The 16,544-nt window shown below is 40.6% G+C and overlaps 1 protein-coding gene across 6 annotated transcripts in view; it reads right to left on the reverse strand.

The window, feature by feature from the left end:
• Positions 1 to 16,544, reverse strand: part of mpp7 (membrane palmitoylated protein 7) — a 424,513-nt gene that overhangs the window by 191,649 nt on the left and 216,320 nt on the right. For 5 of the 6 annotated variants that reach the window (XM_033016205.1, XM_033016225.1, XM_033016218.1 and 2 more), the window contains one exon: positions 8,488 to 8,565. In XM_033016205.1, the coding sequence (XP_032872096.1) occupies positions 8,488 to 8,565 (78 nt within the window). Of the gene's footprint in view, positions 1 to 8,465; positions 8,568 to 16,544 lie in introns of those variants that run through there. The other variant, XM_033016232.1, reaches the window with a different exon arrangement.

Consider the following 16,544-nt stretch of genomic DNA (forward strand, 5'->3'; position numbering starts at 1 on the left):
TCCACCACCTTCACTGGAAGCTCATTCCACACAGCTACCACTCTCTGATTCCACCCATGTTCCTCCTTTAGGCTTTACATTTCACTCCTCCTCTTCTTTCCTATCTGACATCCTTTTGTCTCCTTTTCATCTCTATACATTGTCCCTCACTCCACCCATCTGCCAGTCACCTCCCTCACCTGCATCCATCCACCTTATCATTATGCGGTAACCATATAACCATATAACAATTACAGCACGGAAACAGGCCATCTCGACCCCTCTAGTCCGTGCCGAACACATAATCTCCCCTAGTCCCATATACCTGCGCTCAGACCATAACCCTCCATTCCTTTCCCATCCATATAACTATCCAATTTATTTTTAAATGATAAAAACGAACCTGCCTCCACCACCTTCACTGGAAGCTCATTCCACACAGCTACCACTCTCTGAGTAAAGGTACTGTTGGATGTTCTGAAAAAGACCATGCATCTTGGGCCTATGTGAGTGCCCTGAGTTGCAACCTTAACCCGAAGAAAGTGAGTAGATTTAGAGTTAGGACAAGCTCATCAATTTTAGATTTAAAAAAATTTAATTGTAAAATTGTAGTCAAATCAGAGCTACTTGAAAATGAAATTATAGGGCATAATGTCACAGAATCCCTTTATCTCAAATACTTGATTTAAAAGGATAAAATCAATAAATTCTCACCCACATGCTATTTGTTCAGTTATCACAGAACGATACAGCACAGAAGCAGGCCTTTCGGACACCTTAACCATGCCAACCATGTTAGCAGACTGGGTTAGTCCCATTTGCCTGCTTTTGCCACTTTGCCCTCTAAACGCTTCTTATTCATGTATCTGTCCAAATGTCGTTTAAAAGTCGTAGACAAATAATGCTGGAGTAACTCAGTGGGACAGGCAGCATCTCTGGATAGAAGGAATGGGTGATGTTTCGGATCAAGATCCTTCTTCAGACTGCTCCACTGCAAAATCTCTTCAAGGTTTGCCTACTTTGAAGAAGTTCTCCTCTCCTCTCCGACGAGAAGTCTAAAGAAAATGTCACCCATTCCTATCCAGAGACGCTGCCTGTCCCGCTGAGTTACTCCAGCATTTTGAGTCTATCTTCAGTGTAAACCAACATCTGCAGTGCCTTCCTACAGATTTTAAAAGTCGGAATTGTATCAGGGAAACAACTGAAAGTGAATCTAAAGAAAAGATTCAGTATCATAATACAAGGTTCACAGCTGCACCATATTAAAATATTTAGCAAGTTTACAACAACTGTCAACAGCCAAAATTGAATTAAAATTGTCTATTTTCTAAAGACATTATTGCAGTGACATGCCATGGCTACGTACATTGACACTGCACCAGACGACACTAGAGTGAAGAAAAGATGTTTATCACAGAGGCCGGGCTGGGCAAGTAACCACAACAGATGCAAAACAGAGAAGGGTAAATTACAAAATCTTGCTGCAAGTTAGTTGAATTCCTCATAATACAGAAATAAACAACATTTGAAAAGCCATGTGTAATGAATTATGCAATGAATGTCTTAGCCATCTCTGACATAATAAACATATTCGCCAATTATAAATGGTATCTGACTGCTCCAGAGTAGTTGGGAGGGGTGTAACAAAGAGTACAGGGAAGGACAATGAGAGGAAGTAGAGAGTATGAGGAAGGAGGGTGAAGGCATGCATTAATTAGGGATAACATAGAAACATAGAAACATAGAAAGTAGGTGCGAGAGTAGACCACCAGGTCCGTCGAGCCCGCACCGCCATTCGCTCATGGCTGAACACTAAACAGACACACTTACCCACAAACAGTAGACACAAGACACAGAACACAAGACACTACCCTCCCCTTTATACCGCTATCACCCCTCTCCACCCCAAGAACCGCGTGATCTCCTGGGGGAGGCAAAAAAACGGATAAAAACCCAGGTCCAATTCGGGAAAAAAAATCCGGGAAATTCCTCTCCGACCCCAATCCAGGCGATCGACACTTGTCCAGGAGATCACTCAGGTCTTACTATACTAACCATACCTAGGTCCATATCCCTGCCCTCTCCCCGTAGCCCCTTATCCCCTTGGCAGCTAAAAAAACATCTATTTTAGACTTAAATATATTTAACGTTTCTGCTTCCACTGCTCCCTGGGGCAGTGAATTCCATAAATTAACCACCCTCTGGGTGAAGAAGTTCTTCCTCATCTCAGTTTTAAAAGAGCCCCCCCTTATTCTGCAACTATGTCCCCTAGTTCTAGTGATAGTCGGTATGGACTAGATATGAAAGTTGTATTCACTAATTGATTCATTTATTTGAAAGGGCTAACAGGAGCATTCATGAAGGAAGTTCCTTTGACAGAGTCCACCTGGATTTGATGCAGAACAAGGTCCTACATGGCATCATTCAAAATGGTTTAAGTCCCTGGAATCCGACGAAGTTTAGTTTAGTTTAGAGATAGTGTGGAAATAGACCCTTCGGCCCTTGGAGCCAGCACCAACCAGTGATCCCCGCACATTAACACTATCCTACACACAATAGGGACAATAGGGAGGAAATCGTAGGTCTCGGAGAAAAGCCACGCGGTCACGGGGAGAACGTACAAACTCTGTACAGACAGCACCCGTAGTCAGGATCGAACCCGGGTCTCCAGCGCTGCAAGCGCCGTAAGGCAGCAACTTTACCACTATACCGCCCGGTGTGAGATGGGGAGGCAATGTTGGCACCATCCAAGGTCTGCCTACTACTGAAAATGAGTGATTAGTGAAGTGCTCAAATCTGGGCAATTATTAGTTTTGCTTTTATAAATTGAGTTTGGTTACAGCTTGAACGCTGATTACAGATTTTGGTCACAGTATTATGAGAAGGATGTGATTGAATTGAATAAGAAAGAATTTGTGAAGATGTTAAAGAAATATTATAGCAAAATTGGGTAAGCCGGCATTTTCTATATTGAGACAAATAGCCAAGGGGAGATTTCAAGCCCCTCAAAATGTTGTGCAACATAGCTGAGTAAATAGGGAAGATTCTTTTTTTCCAATTAGATGCGTCGAAACTGGAATGAATACGTTGAAATTGATTGGAAGAAGGAATAGAGGCGATATGCAAAAAAAAAAACAACTTTTCACTCACAGGGTCTCACTGCCTGAAAACGTTGTTGAAGGCAGCAACCCCACTTAATTTAAATTATTCGAAGACGTGCACTTAGTGCTAAAAGGTGAAATTAATCTTATAGCTTTTCTTTCCCCCTGTAAATCATGGATATGATAGCCAAAATGGCTTCTTATTCTGTGTCAAAATTTCCAAGGCTCAAAGTGAAAAGAAAGTAGGTTGAAGTGGGACGAGGAAAGGTATGGAAGGGGACAAGTACAACTGTCTCAGTGCAGTTTAGAATCAAGTCATGACCCTTAAACATAGAAACATAGAAAATAGGTGCAGGAGTAGGCCATTCGGCCCTTCGAGCCTGCACCGCCATTCAATATGATCATGGCTGATTATCCAACTCAGTATCCTGTGCCTGCCTTCTCTCCATACCCCTTGATCCCTTTAGCCACAAGGGCTACATCTAACTCCCTCTGAAATATAGCCAATGAACTGGCCTCAACTACCTTCTGTGGCAGACAGTTCCAGAGATTCACCACCCTCTGTGTGAAAAATGTTTTTCTCATCTCGGTCCTAAAGGATTTCCCTTTTATCCTTAAACTGTGCCCTTGTTCTGGACTTCCCCAACATCGGGAACAATCTTCCTGCATCTAGCCTGTCCAACCCCTTAAGAATTTTGTAAGTTTCTATAAGATCCCCCCTCAATCTTCTAAATTCTAGCGAGTACAAGCCGAGTCTATCCAGTCTTTCTTCATATGAAAGTCTGACATCCCAGGAATCAGTCTGGTGAACCTTCTCTGTACTCCCTCTATGGCAAGAATGTCTTTCCTCAGATTTGGAGACCAAAACTGTACACAATACTCCAGGTGTGGTCTCACCAATACCCTGTACAACTGCAGCCTGTGAAGTCTGGGAAGTGATGGTATCATCCCCAATTAGATTCATTGGGTGCCATCGATTACTTTGAAAAATCTAGAGATATTTTGTAATCACGGTAACAGCAGTATTCACCAGTCAAAAAATGATTTAAAAAAACAATGCAAAGATCTCAATATTTCAATCAGTAACAAGCAAATGCTGATTTAATTTTGTGGTTAAAATGCCCAAAATGCAATCAATTCTAAATCTAATTTAGATACCAAAAATGGCAGATGCTGGCTTACAAAAAAAATTAAGCCATGTCTTTAATGCAATAGAAGAAATTAGATTTGGAAGAAAAGACACAAAGTGCTGGAGTAACTCAGCGGGTCAGGCAGCATCACTGAAGAACATGGATTGGCGATGTGTCAAGTCAGTGCCTGAAGTGACCCGACCTTAAATGATACCCCTCCACGTTTTCCAGACCAGGCCTGACCCGCTGAATTACTGCAGCACTTTGTGACTTTTCTTCTAAATCAAATTTATTCTATTGCATTAAAGACATGGCTTATTTTCCCAAATGATACATTTTCAATCGAATGCCCTGTTTTAGATGTTACAACAAAAAAAAGTATTCATAGCTCAAAGTACAAAAAGTACAAAGTACAGATTCTTATTTCATTCCCTGTGCAGGTCACAAAATATCAAGGGGATTTGGCCATTTGGGACTTGCGCAATGGTTTCCTGCAGCACCATCAATTCAGCAATATTGTATATGATCAAGGACCAGATTCTGTGTTGTGTTTTCATATGGTATTCCAACTAGTAACATTATTGTGTGATTGATTAAAAAAATAAATGGCTCCTTGCAGGCAATACAAGTGTAATCTTTCACGATCCTGAAAAGAATTCATGTCCTGGCTCAATTCTAGTGGAACAAAAAAAGGAGGGGGAGACATTAAAAGAAATACATAATTGTTTTATCAAATTGCCACAAGGTAACTCCATAGCTCTCGAATACCTACTGTGCTGATACTGTTCATGTCTCACTCTGTAACTTTCCTCCCCGAAGAGCAACAATCAACAATATAAACTTCTTGACCTGCTGAGTTCCTCCAGCAGTTTGTTTTTTGCTGAATATAATTACGCTGCTGCCCACTGTCTACAGAAGAATGATATTTTGCCCCAAGGACTCTTAGAACACTTAGTCATACAACATAAACCAGACACTACAGGAAACAGGATAATGAGTTTTAGTGCAACTTGAACGGTGCTGATCAGCAAGTTATTACAAAAATAAAGTAGTCTACAAATTTCAAAGCCAACAACAAAATTGATGTGAATAAACAGAAGTGAATATCAGAAAATGATCTAAAAAAGTACAGCTTGTTGATGACAGAATCTGGTATATCATTCAATAGTAGTTTTGGCACTTTTCACCAATTTCAACAGTAATATTTCCATTCCCACAGACCAAGTTGGAGGAGATGCACATTACTTGGCAGTGGAAGTGGGCAAGAAAATCTTTCCTGTACCCAAAGCACTGCTTTTGGAAGTAAATACCTTGATCTCTTTCATTTTTTGAGTACCTTGTTCTCTTTCATTTTTTGAGAGTTAAGGGCCTGTCCCACTTGGCGATTTTTTCGGTGACTGCCGGCATCATATCAGTGTCGCCAATAGATTTTGAACATTTCAAAATCCAGCGGCAACAAAATAAATGTTGCGACGCTTAAAAAACACATCATACATCATCACGCCGCAAATTTTTCGGTGACCTGATACGTCAGTCAATAATGCCGGCAGTCGCCGAAACAATTGCCAAGTGGGACAGGCCCTTTCGGCTTTCCCCCATTGAACCAGATGGAAAGGATATAACACTGTTCCCAGAGACCCATTAATATTCAGTTTGCCAGGCTGCACATAAAAATAATGCAAGTTTTACTATCTCTGTGTATCAGTCGTCAAAATTATCCATAGAGCCATGCAAAATCTTTGTGTGCATGCCATACATGCCATGAAGTTTCCTAATCTTTCATGCCACGTTTGTGCACTAGCATGCTTCAGTACTAGATCAATACGAGCACAGGACATGTTTCTCAATAATATAAACAAGCTCAAAAGAATAGAGCCAGAGTCAAAGAGCTATAAAGCACAGAAACAGGCTCTTCAGCCTAACTTGTCCTTGCTGACCAACTTGACATGTTGAACTAGTCCCATTGGCCTGCAATTGGCCCATAGCCCTGTAAACCCTATATGTCTAAAGTTGTATTTGTATCTGCTTCTATAGAGGATATATCCCGACTGTTCTCTGATTACTCTCTGAATGAAAATCATAACCTATTCATGCATATCTTGTACTGAACAATAAGTATAATATTATGCCGTACAATACGAAATACTAATTTTCAACAGGAAACAAATTAATCAAAAGCTGTGGGCTTTAACCAGGCTGAGAAACTGTCTATATCTCTCGTTTCTTGATCTGAAATATCATCTATTCCTTTTTTCCAGATATGCTGCTTGCCCCGCTGAGTTACTCCAGCTTTTTGTGTCTATCTAGAGACTTATAATGTTGCGAGAGTCTCTGCCTCCACCAATCCCTTTTGCAGTTTGCTCCAGGTACCAAATACTGCCTGGGTGAAAACATTTTTCTTGAGTCTCCTCTAAAAGATCTTATGCTTAAACCTTTGTCCTCTGGCTTTAGATACCTTTGCTACAGGGAAAAGTGTATTTCTATTTGCTTTATTACTGCCCTCATAATTATAATTATTTCAATCAGTTCCCCTTTCGTCTCCTCTGCTGCAAAGAAAACAAACTCTACCTCTTCAGTTTTGCTTTATTACTGCAACGCTAGGCAAGATCCTGGTGAATCTCCATTGCAATTGTGTTCCTCTGTAGCATGGTGACCAGAACTGCATAGAAACATAGAAAATATACGCAGGAGTAGGCCATTCGGCCCTTCGAGCCTGCACCACCATTCAATATGATCATGGCTGATCATCCAACTCAGTATCCTGTACCTGCCTTCTCTCCATACCCACTGATCCCTTTAGCCACAAGGGCCACATCTAACTCCCTCTTAAATATAGCCAATGAACTGGCCTCAACTACCTTCTGTGGCAGAGAACTCCAGAGATTCACCACTCTCTGTGTGAAAAATGTTTTTCTCATCTCGGTCCTAAAAGATTTCCCCCTTATCCTTAAACTGTGACCCCTTGTTCTGGACTTCCCCAACATCGGGATCAATCTTCCTGTATCTAGCCTGTCCAACCGCTTAAGAATTTTGTAAGTTTCTATAAGATCCCCCCTCAATCTTCTAAATTCTAGCGAGTACAAGCCGAGTCTATCCAGTCTTTCTTCATATGGAAGTCCTGACATCCCAGGAATCAGTCTGGTGAACCTTCTCTGTACTCCCTCTATGGCAAGAATGTCTTTCCTCAGATTAGGAGACCAAAACTGTACGCAATACTCCAGGTGTGGTCTCACCAAGACCCTGTACAACTGCAGTAGAACCTCCCTGCTCCTATACTCAAATCCTTTTGCTATGAATGCTAACATACCATTCGCTTTCTTCACTGCCTGCTGCACCTGCATGCCTACTTTCAATGACTGGTGTACCATGACACCCAGGTCTCGTTGCATCTCCCCTGTTCCTAATCGGCCACCATTCAGATAATAGTCTACTTTCCTGTTTTTGCCACCAAAGTGGATAACCTCACATTTATCCACATATAGAACACTGTTTCATAAAGATACATCATAGTGTCCTTGCTCTTATATTCTATGTTCTGAGTAATGAAGGCAAGCATCCCATCTCTTTCTTCACCACCTTACCTTCATGTACTTTCAGGAATCTTTGGACCTTTACACCTAGAACAGTCGGTTGCTCAATGTTCTTTTAAACGATTAAGGAGTGACAGAGCTGACTTAGGTGGCTGTATGATCCATTCTTGGTTCAAGTTAATATGCTTCTGTTTGATTACGAGATGTACATGGCCTAACTTCTCTGTCTATAATACATGAACCTTGGTAATTACAAAATGTAAGGCATTTCAGCAGTTAAGTCAAAGTAACCGAGAACAACTCAGTTAACACTTAACAATATTAATCATTCTCAACAGCATGGTCAATTTACAAAGGAAAAACCATAATAAATCATCCAGATATTGTAAGTAGTTCTAGTGCAGGCATTCCTCATGCCCCACTTCTTTCACTACATCTGTTTGTATTTCACTCGCATTAGTACATTTTAATAGGTCTCTATTTTTCATGTACTGTCCAGTATTTTCACAGTTTTCCCTACTCCTCCCTTTAGGATTTAATGGGCTTTTCAAATTAAACAACACGTGTATTTAATATGGGTGAAGCGTTTTATTTCCCCACTCTTTCATCTGGCGTAGAATAAAACAAGAGAATAAAAATATACAGCCTCATTGGAAAAGAAAGTGACTGATCTGACTATTAATTCCATAAAAACCTTTGGATGCGCTTCTGCCCAATGATCTCACCATGAAGCTGAAGGACACTTACATCGTCTGCCAAAGTGGCTGCATTCTGAAGAACGGGTGACGGGCTTTGCCTTTCATAATGCTGAAGTTTTTCATGGATCTGGAAAGTAATCACAGAAGGTTAAATATAATTTATCAAGCGCAAAGAAAATAAAGCAATATGACCTTACCGAACAAACAGAATAGCAGTTGTTGGAACAAAAGCAAAAATATTCATGGAAAGAGAGAAGTTGGACATGACGGTAATTCATCATAAATTTCCTCTGTGGAAATAAAAGTTCAGCATACATATACAAATCACCTGGAAAAAATGTGGGGAATGCAGTGTAATCACAAATGAATTTTACAAGTTACAATACATCCTTCCAAAATTATTTTGGAGCCATCTGAAATTGCTTCAAATATTGAGGACATATTTTGCACTGCAGAATAAAGGGAAAATCCCATCTTGTATTTGTCATGTCCTGGACTCATTTGAAAGTCATTAGGTTAGTCTGTAATTATTGTGTCGATTTTGATTATGTACATTACCCCGGAAAATAAAGTTTGAAAGCACCATCCAATTATTAGCTGAAACAAAAATGCATGGAATTAACAGAATTTAAACTTGCATTCGTAATTTCTCTGGCAAAAAACCGACATTCAACAATAGCAAATGACATCTGTAGCAATATTTTAAATACATCTGCTTCAATGCTTTGGAATTTATTGGTCAATGGGAACCCAAGGATGTTTGCATTGCTACTGCTAACATTAATAAAAGGACAATACCGTAAATAATGGCCATGCAAGCATAATGACACTTTGCACTCTTTTGTATACAATGGTACATTCCACATAAAAAGTATGGTTATTTTGTACATTTGATTTAAATCTATATTCTGTGTATTATTTGGAGAGGTTTAATCATGTCTGGGAATTAATTAACAGCAGCTGATCCACATCTCCAGATTTTCCACTGTGTCCTCTGCCTGCCCCCTCAATAACATTTTTTGTATTGGTTCATGCAAGAGGCGTTCTAACTGCAGCTGCATTTCCCTTGTGGTCTCTCTTCATTTCAAGCTACTGGACGACACTGTTCCTTATAACTGCAGATCCACATCAAAATAAACCAGGGACTCCCTTGAAACCATGTGGGATCATGTTGACATATGCAGATGACAAAACTGACACAAGTGTTCTATCAATTTTCAACAGCATTTTGAGGCTTTGATAAAATGAGTTCAAATAATTGAAAAGGTCAAAACAATGAAAGGAAAATCTAAGCTGAGTAAATTAATCATTGAAAGGTTCAAATATCAGGGGACTGGAGCTAAAAAAATTAAATCAGAAAAATCATAAGGTAAGCGAAGGAATACCTTTAAGCTAAATGGTAATGTAGAAAATGGTGATCGGGAGCAACGCTTGAAAGTTAATTCTTAAGTGAAAATGATTTCATGAACTCTGTTCAGTTATTTACTTAAACCATTGTGAAAACGTTTTACGTCTTGCATTGGTTTATACTTCAGATTAACTTTGTGGATGCTGCTGGATTACTCTGTTAGAAAGCAAGCAACATGTGGGCAGACTTGTGGGTGTAAAAGTAATCAATAACAGTGCGATATTCCAAGATGCCAAACAGTTATAATTCCGAGGATTGTACATGTCAAGATTGAAATCACATCTGGGTGCCTTATCATCAGTGTTCAACCTTGTTAATCCCATTTATTCTCATATTCTTCCACAAGATGTTTGCTTCTTAATGATTAGTGCATGGATGACTATTATTTTTTTATGATGAATACAATTTAAAAGGTCCAATATATTTGGACTTAGAAACTGTTTCGCCAAACACTAGCGTTCAGTCCGCCAGGGACTCCGGGATCTCCTGGTTTGTATCTACATCCTACTTCAAAGTTGATATTGGTATTATACTGCCACATGTACTGTGATAGTGAAACATTTACTATCAAGGTAAATAATACCAACCTCCCTCTATGGAAGATCCTCAAAACTTTTCTTGAATGCTGCAGTTTAGTTTCAATATGTAGCTTTACATGTGCTGAACCAAAACTATAATTTTGATCCAAATAATTTTGTCTCCCACCTGTTTGCCACAGGTCCAAAAATGGTCATTGTTCCCGACCTGTGTCCCAATCTATACTGTTTATTTCCTACCAGTTCAAAGCCATCTTCTATAGACAATAGACAATAGGTGCAGAAGTAGGCCATTCGGCCCTTCGAGCCAGCACCGCCATCCAATGTGATCATGGCTGATCATCCCCAATCAGAATGGAAAATGGAGAAACAAAGAACTGCAGATGCTGCTTAATACTCAATAGGACACAAAGTGCTGAAGTAACTCAGCAGGTCAGACAGGACAGGGTGGACAGGCGACGTTTCAGGTCGAACCCCTTCTTCAGTCCTGAAACGTCACCCAGTCACCTATCCATATTTTCCAGGGATGCTGCCTGATCTGAGTTACTCCAGCACTTTGTGTCCTTCTGAACATGGAATACAGAAAGGTATATCACAGGAACAGCCCATTGGACCGCAAGGTCTGTGCTGAACATGATACCAAGATTAACTAATTTCATCTACTTGCACATGATCCATAAAGCTCCACTCACTGCCACTTCCTCTTGTTATTCTCCTTACTTACGCAGGAGGTCCGTTTCACACCATGACTAAACCTACTCTTTTTGAGGCCAAGCCTCAAGACTTTATTGAAGAAAATAAAGCCTGCAGCTTCATTTTGGCACATTTCCGACCGCAGTTTGCCGACACGTACATCAACTTTGTCAGAGCAGCAATCATAACTGTCCCACATTCTTCTTCCAAACATCACTGACCTTGGATTGTTGCTAGGAGTTTATTTACCTTGGCTCATCAATCAATATCCATTTCAGCTCTCTGACTATTCCCTCACCTGATTTAGCTAATCGCCAATCATAACACTAAACTATGCCTCCCAGACTGTCGGCTCCTGTGCCACTAAGGTTTTTGCCTTCGTGTCCATCAATCAATATTCGGACATTGATAGGTATCTGGCTGAATGGAGACCGTAAAACGTTCACCATTTGATGTCCCATCTTGCATTTCATCACTTTTTTGTTGCTCATGCCCTTCCCAATGAAGGCAAGTGTGCCAAATGCCTTCTTCACCACACTGTCCACCTGAATCGCCATGTGCTACAAATGAGCGACGGAGTAGTGCTTTTTACTCAAAAGGGTTAATTAGAGATATCGCATAGAAACAGGCCCTTCAGCCCACTGAGTCCACACTGACTATGTCATTGATTCACATTAATTCTTTATGAATGAATGAATGCCTTTTATTGTCATTCAAACAGCTTGCATTAAACGAAATTGCATTTTCTACAGTCTTAACAATTACAAAAAAACCAAGACCCACACTTAACACACAGACATCCATCACAGTGAATCCCCAACACCTCCTCACTGTGATGGAAGGCAAAAGTCTTATCTCTTCCCTTTATTCTTCACCCACGGTCCAGCAGTCCAACTGCAACGCCGAGGCGAACTGGGGCTCACGATGTTAAAACCCCCGGCGGGCGATGGTAAGTCCCTCGGCCGTTAGGCCGCGCCGAGCGATGGTAGGTCCCACTCCGAGTCCTTTAAACCCCGTGATTCCAGCGGGAGAAGTTGCTGTTGCGAGACCAGCGAGCTCCCATCCACCGGGCCGGCGGCCGGAGCCTCCGAAGCTCCGAAGTCGGGACGCAGCCGCGTGTCACCACAGCTCCTCCCGCTCCGAAGACAGCCAGCTCCGCGATGTCAGGTCCGCAGGCTCCGCGACTGGAGCCCTCAGGTTAGTTCCAGCCGGAGGTCGCCGCTGGCTCCTCGATGTTAGGCCCAACGACATCGGGGACCCAACAGGGAAAAGGTCGGGTCCCTGAACAGGGAAGAGATTTAAAACGGTTTCCCCCACCCCCCACATATACACAGCTAAAAAAATGATAAAACTAGAATCAAACATACATTTAACGAGAGACAGACGGATTGCAGTCGAGCCACTGCCGTTAGGCGCCGCCACACCACTTTATTATCCCACTTCTGCATCCACTCCCTACACACTAGGAGCAATTTACAGAGATCAAATAACTCGCGTGTCTTTGGAATGGGGGAGCAAACCAGAGCACTCCGAAGCGGAACCCATGCAGTCACAGAGAGGACGTGGAAACTCCACACAGACAGCACCCGAGGTCTCTGGCGCTGTGAGGCAGCAGATCTTCCTGCCGGGCAACAGCTCTACTAGCTAAGCCACTGTGGCCACATATAACTACTCCAAAATAAAGATAGTACTGCACTTACTCCACTTCACCTGGGCTTCTTTCTTCCACTCCCACTTCTGATCCCTCCAGCCAAGCATCTTCACTGCTTTTATAATATTTACAACCTTTGCTTCCCGTCATTCTTGCAAATGTCAAATAGTATGCTACACCAAATCTTCCTCCTCCACATTCACGTTAAGTCAATTATAACTGACGGCTTCCACTAACATTTAAACTCTATTTCTTCACCAAATTCTCTGTATTATTGTACTCATCCACTAAATTGGATCAACAATAAGGCATTGGTTACATTTTTTTAATTAAAAAGTGTAAGGTGCAAAAGGACTGGGAGAAATGGAATGAAAATAATAAAACATATTTATGATTTATAATAGATGAAACAAGTGCAAGCTCGGCACAGTGCATATGTGCACAAGGTTTGGTAAGACACATATTGGAACGACTATAGAATTGCCTGTGAATGTATCCACAGCGTTTCTGGGTATGGAGCTCCAGAATTTAGATTTGATGACATTGAAGAAAATGTGAAATTGTAGAAGTACTGGCCAGAGTTCAGGTGCAGTACAATTATTTTTGTAAAATGCAGAATAAATCTATGCTTCGAGTTTAGCATCAATAGTGGGAAGCTGTTAACAAAGAATAACCCAATAGGAAAATCTGTAAGCCAATTGGATGTGCAAACACTGATTGTATTCAGAGATCTGCTCAACGTAAATCAGCTTAACTGCATTTTGATGAGCATCAAAGTGGGTGAATGAGGATAATGGCGTTTACATTGTGCCCATAGATTTTAAAGATGAGCCAAAATATCAGTTCATTTCAACAACAAATATTTTGTTTCAGAAATAAGTGATACATAATGAGATGGAAAATTGCTGATGGATCATAAGTAAATGTGGTCTACATTGGATCTTTGGACTGCCAAGAGGATGGTAACATTTCCCATGTTTCACTTGTAGGACCAGTGCAGTGTTCGGCATACACTAATCACCTGGACGTGGGTGCGACATAAAATGTCAATATCTGTAGTAAAATAAAAACAGAGATAGAATGGAATAGAGCAGGAGGACAAGTAGAAGAAAAGAAGTACAAATGACAGGAGTTACACTTTAAAATATTGTTCTTTCCCAGATGAGTTCTGTATTTAATTTTGGGCACCGCCTTTCAAGAAGAACAAAGGCTTTGTGGGGGTCACAGTAACTGTTGCAAAAATAGTTAATGGGATAAGAAATTACATATAGGAGAAAAGCTGAGGTTGTTCACACTGGAGCAAAGAAGCTGCAAGGATCAATTAATAAGAGATCATTAAAATCATGAATGATTCAGATGACCAAACAGAAACTGTATACAAAAGTTTAAGGGCTGAAAATGTACAAATATAAGATAATGGCTGGAACAACCAGAGATGATACAAGGACACTAAATGCTGGAGTAACTCAGCTGGATAGGCAGCATCTCTGGAGAGAAGGAATGGGTGACATTTTGGGTCAAGACCCTTCTTCGGAGTGCTCCACTGCAAAATCTCCTCAAGGTTTGGCTCGAAGGGCCGAATGGCCTCCTCCTGCACCTATTTTCTATGTTTGCCTACTTTGAAGAAGTTCTCCTCTCTTGGGTCTTGATCCAAAACATCACCCATTCCTTCTCTCCAGAGATGCTGCCTGTCCCGCTGAGTTACTCCAGCATTTTGTGTCTACCTTCGATTTAACCCAGCATCTGCAGTTCTTTCCTACACTTGATACAAGGACAAACTGTCTCATGCAAGGAATGGTTTGTAATACACTGTGAGGTGGACGTAGTGCATTTACATTCAACAGTAGCATTCAAATGGAAATAAATATTTGGAAGATAAGACATTTGAAGGATATGAAGAAAGTGCTGGAGAGTGGAACTAAGTGAATTCATCTCCAAATAAACATTGTGGATATGACAAATAAATTGCTATCTTGCGTGCAGTATGATTATGGATTTTCAGCATGTTGATATCATGAAAATTAAATTAAATGGCATATAGATCACATATGACACAAATTAATTCTATGTTCCTGTGAAGCAATATCTATTGCAGACCCATACATCAAATGGAAAATGCATTTCCTCATAACACAACCCTTCAGTCGAGAGCCAGAAAGAAACCTAGTCAATGCCAGTGAATAAATTGTAATTTTCAAATTATTTACAGTTTCAGGGAACTTCGCATTAAGGGTGATATGGCTAGTCAAAACAGCACAATGTGGAAAAAAAAAGCTGCTGGATGAACACATCAACATTCCTTTTGCTTCAAAAAAAAGTATCTTGCTTTGCCAAGTATAAAGAATTGGAAATCTGTTCAATATTTTCAGTAAGAAAGCCAACACATCATTTTAATCTGGAAAATAATATCTACCGTTTAGAAAAATGTGCTCAAATGTAATAATAATGTCAGCAATTTCCACAATTCAAAAATGCTTGCCAAAGAGAAAAAAGGTTTTGAATTTAATATATTGTGTTTATTGCTTATAGCTTCTATGCAGTGCTGCAAATAAATGATCGTTTCTGAAAAAAATATATAAACTAACACACTGCATTGCAACAAATCTTTGCAATTACTTTATTAAACATACACATCCAAAAAAAATTGAATAAAAATTACTTCCATTAATCCCTCATGTCTCGATAAATGAAGACCCTGTTAGCACTTCCTTAGGTACGATCATTTTGGAGGAGGATAATTTGGAAATATATCATGCATAGAAAAACATATCACAAACCACAAAAAGATCTTGAATCAAATCCACTAAAAAAGAATTAACAATCCAAATATAGCACTTCAAGTCATTCCACAGAGTGTCAGGTCTAATAATAGGCACTTTGGCCTTCATCAGTCAGAGTATTGAGTGTAGCAGTTAGATAGATAGATAGATAGATATAATTTATTGCCACACAACCAGGGTTGGTGGAAATTTGGGTTGTCAGCAGCAGTACAATAATAAAGAACACACAATAAAACTGTAACACAAACATCCACCACAGCATTCATCACTGTGGTGGAAGGCACAAAAATTTGGCCAGTCCTCCTCCATTTGCAAGGTCATGTTGCAGTTGTATAAGACGTGGGTGAGACTGCATTAAGAATATTGTGTTCAGTTCTGGGCATCATGTTATAGGAAAGCTATTGTCAAGCTTGAAAGGGATCAGAAAATATTTACGAGGATGTTGCCAGGACTAGAGGGTGTGAGCTATAGGGAGAGGTTGAGTAAGCTTAGTCTCTAATCCATGGAGCGCGGGAGGATGAGGGGAGATCTTATAGAGGTGTACAAAATCATGAGAGCAATAGATTGGGTAGATGCACAGAGTCTTTTGCCCACAGTAGGGGAATCGAGGACCAGAGGACAGAGGTTCAAGGTGAAGGGGAAAAGATTTAATTGGAATCCGAGGGGTAACTTTTTCACACAAAGGGTGGTGGGTGTATGGAACAAGCTGCCAGAGGAGGTTGTTGAGGCTGGGACTATCCCATCGTTTAAGAAACAATTAGACAGGTACATGGATAGGACAGGTTTGGAGGGATTTGGACCAGGCGCAGGCAAGTGGGACTAGTGGAGCTGGGACATTGTTGGCCGATGTGGGCGAGTTGGGCCGAAGGGCCTGTTTCCACACTGCATCACTCTATGACGAATAGTCCACAATAGTTCTCAGCAGTTCATCAGTGGAAACTCTTGCTCAAAAATCTAAAAATAGGTAATTTAATATCAGAGATCATCTGCATTAAGTCAACCTGCAACAAGAGAACATTTTAGGACAGGATCAGAAAA

The sequence above is a fragment of the Amblyraja radiata genome, chromosome 2 (genome assembly GCF_010909765.2).
Source record: "Amblyraja radiata isolate CabotCenter1 chromosome 2, sAmbRad1.1.pri, whole genome shotgun sequence".
NCBI lineage: Eukaryota > Metazoa > Chordata > Chondrichthyes > Rajiformes > Rajidae > Amblyraja > Amblyraja radiata.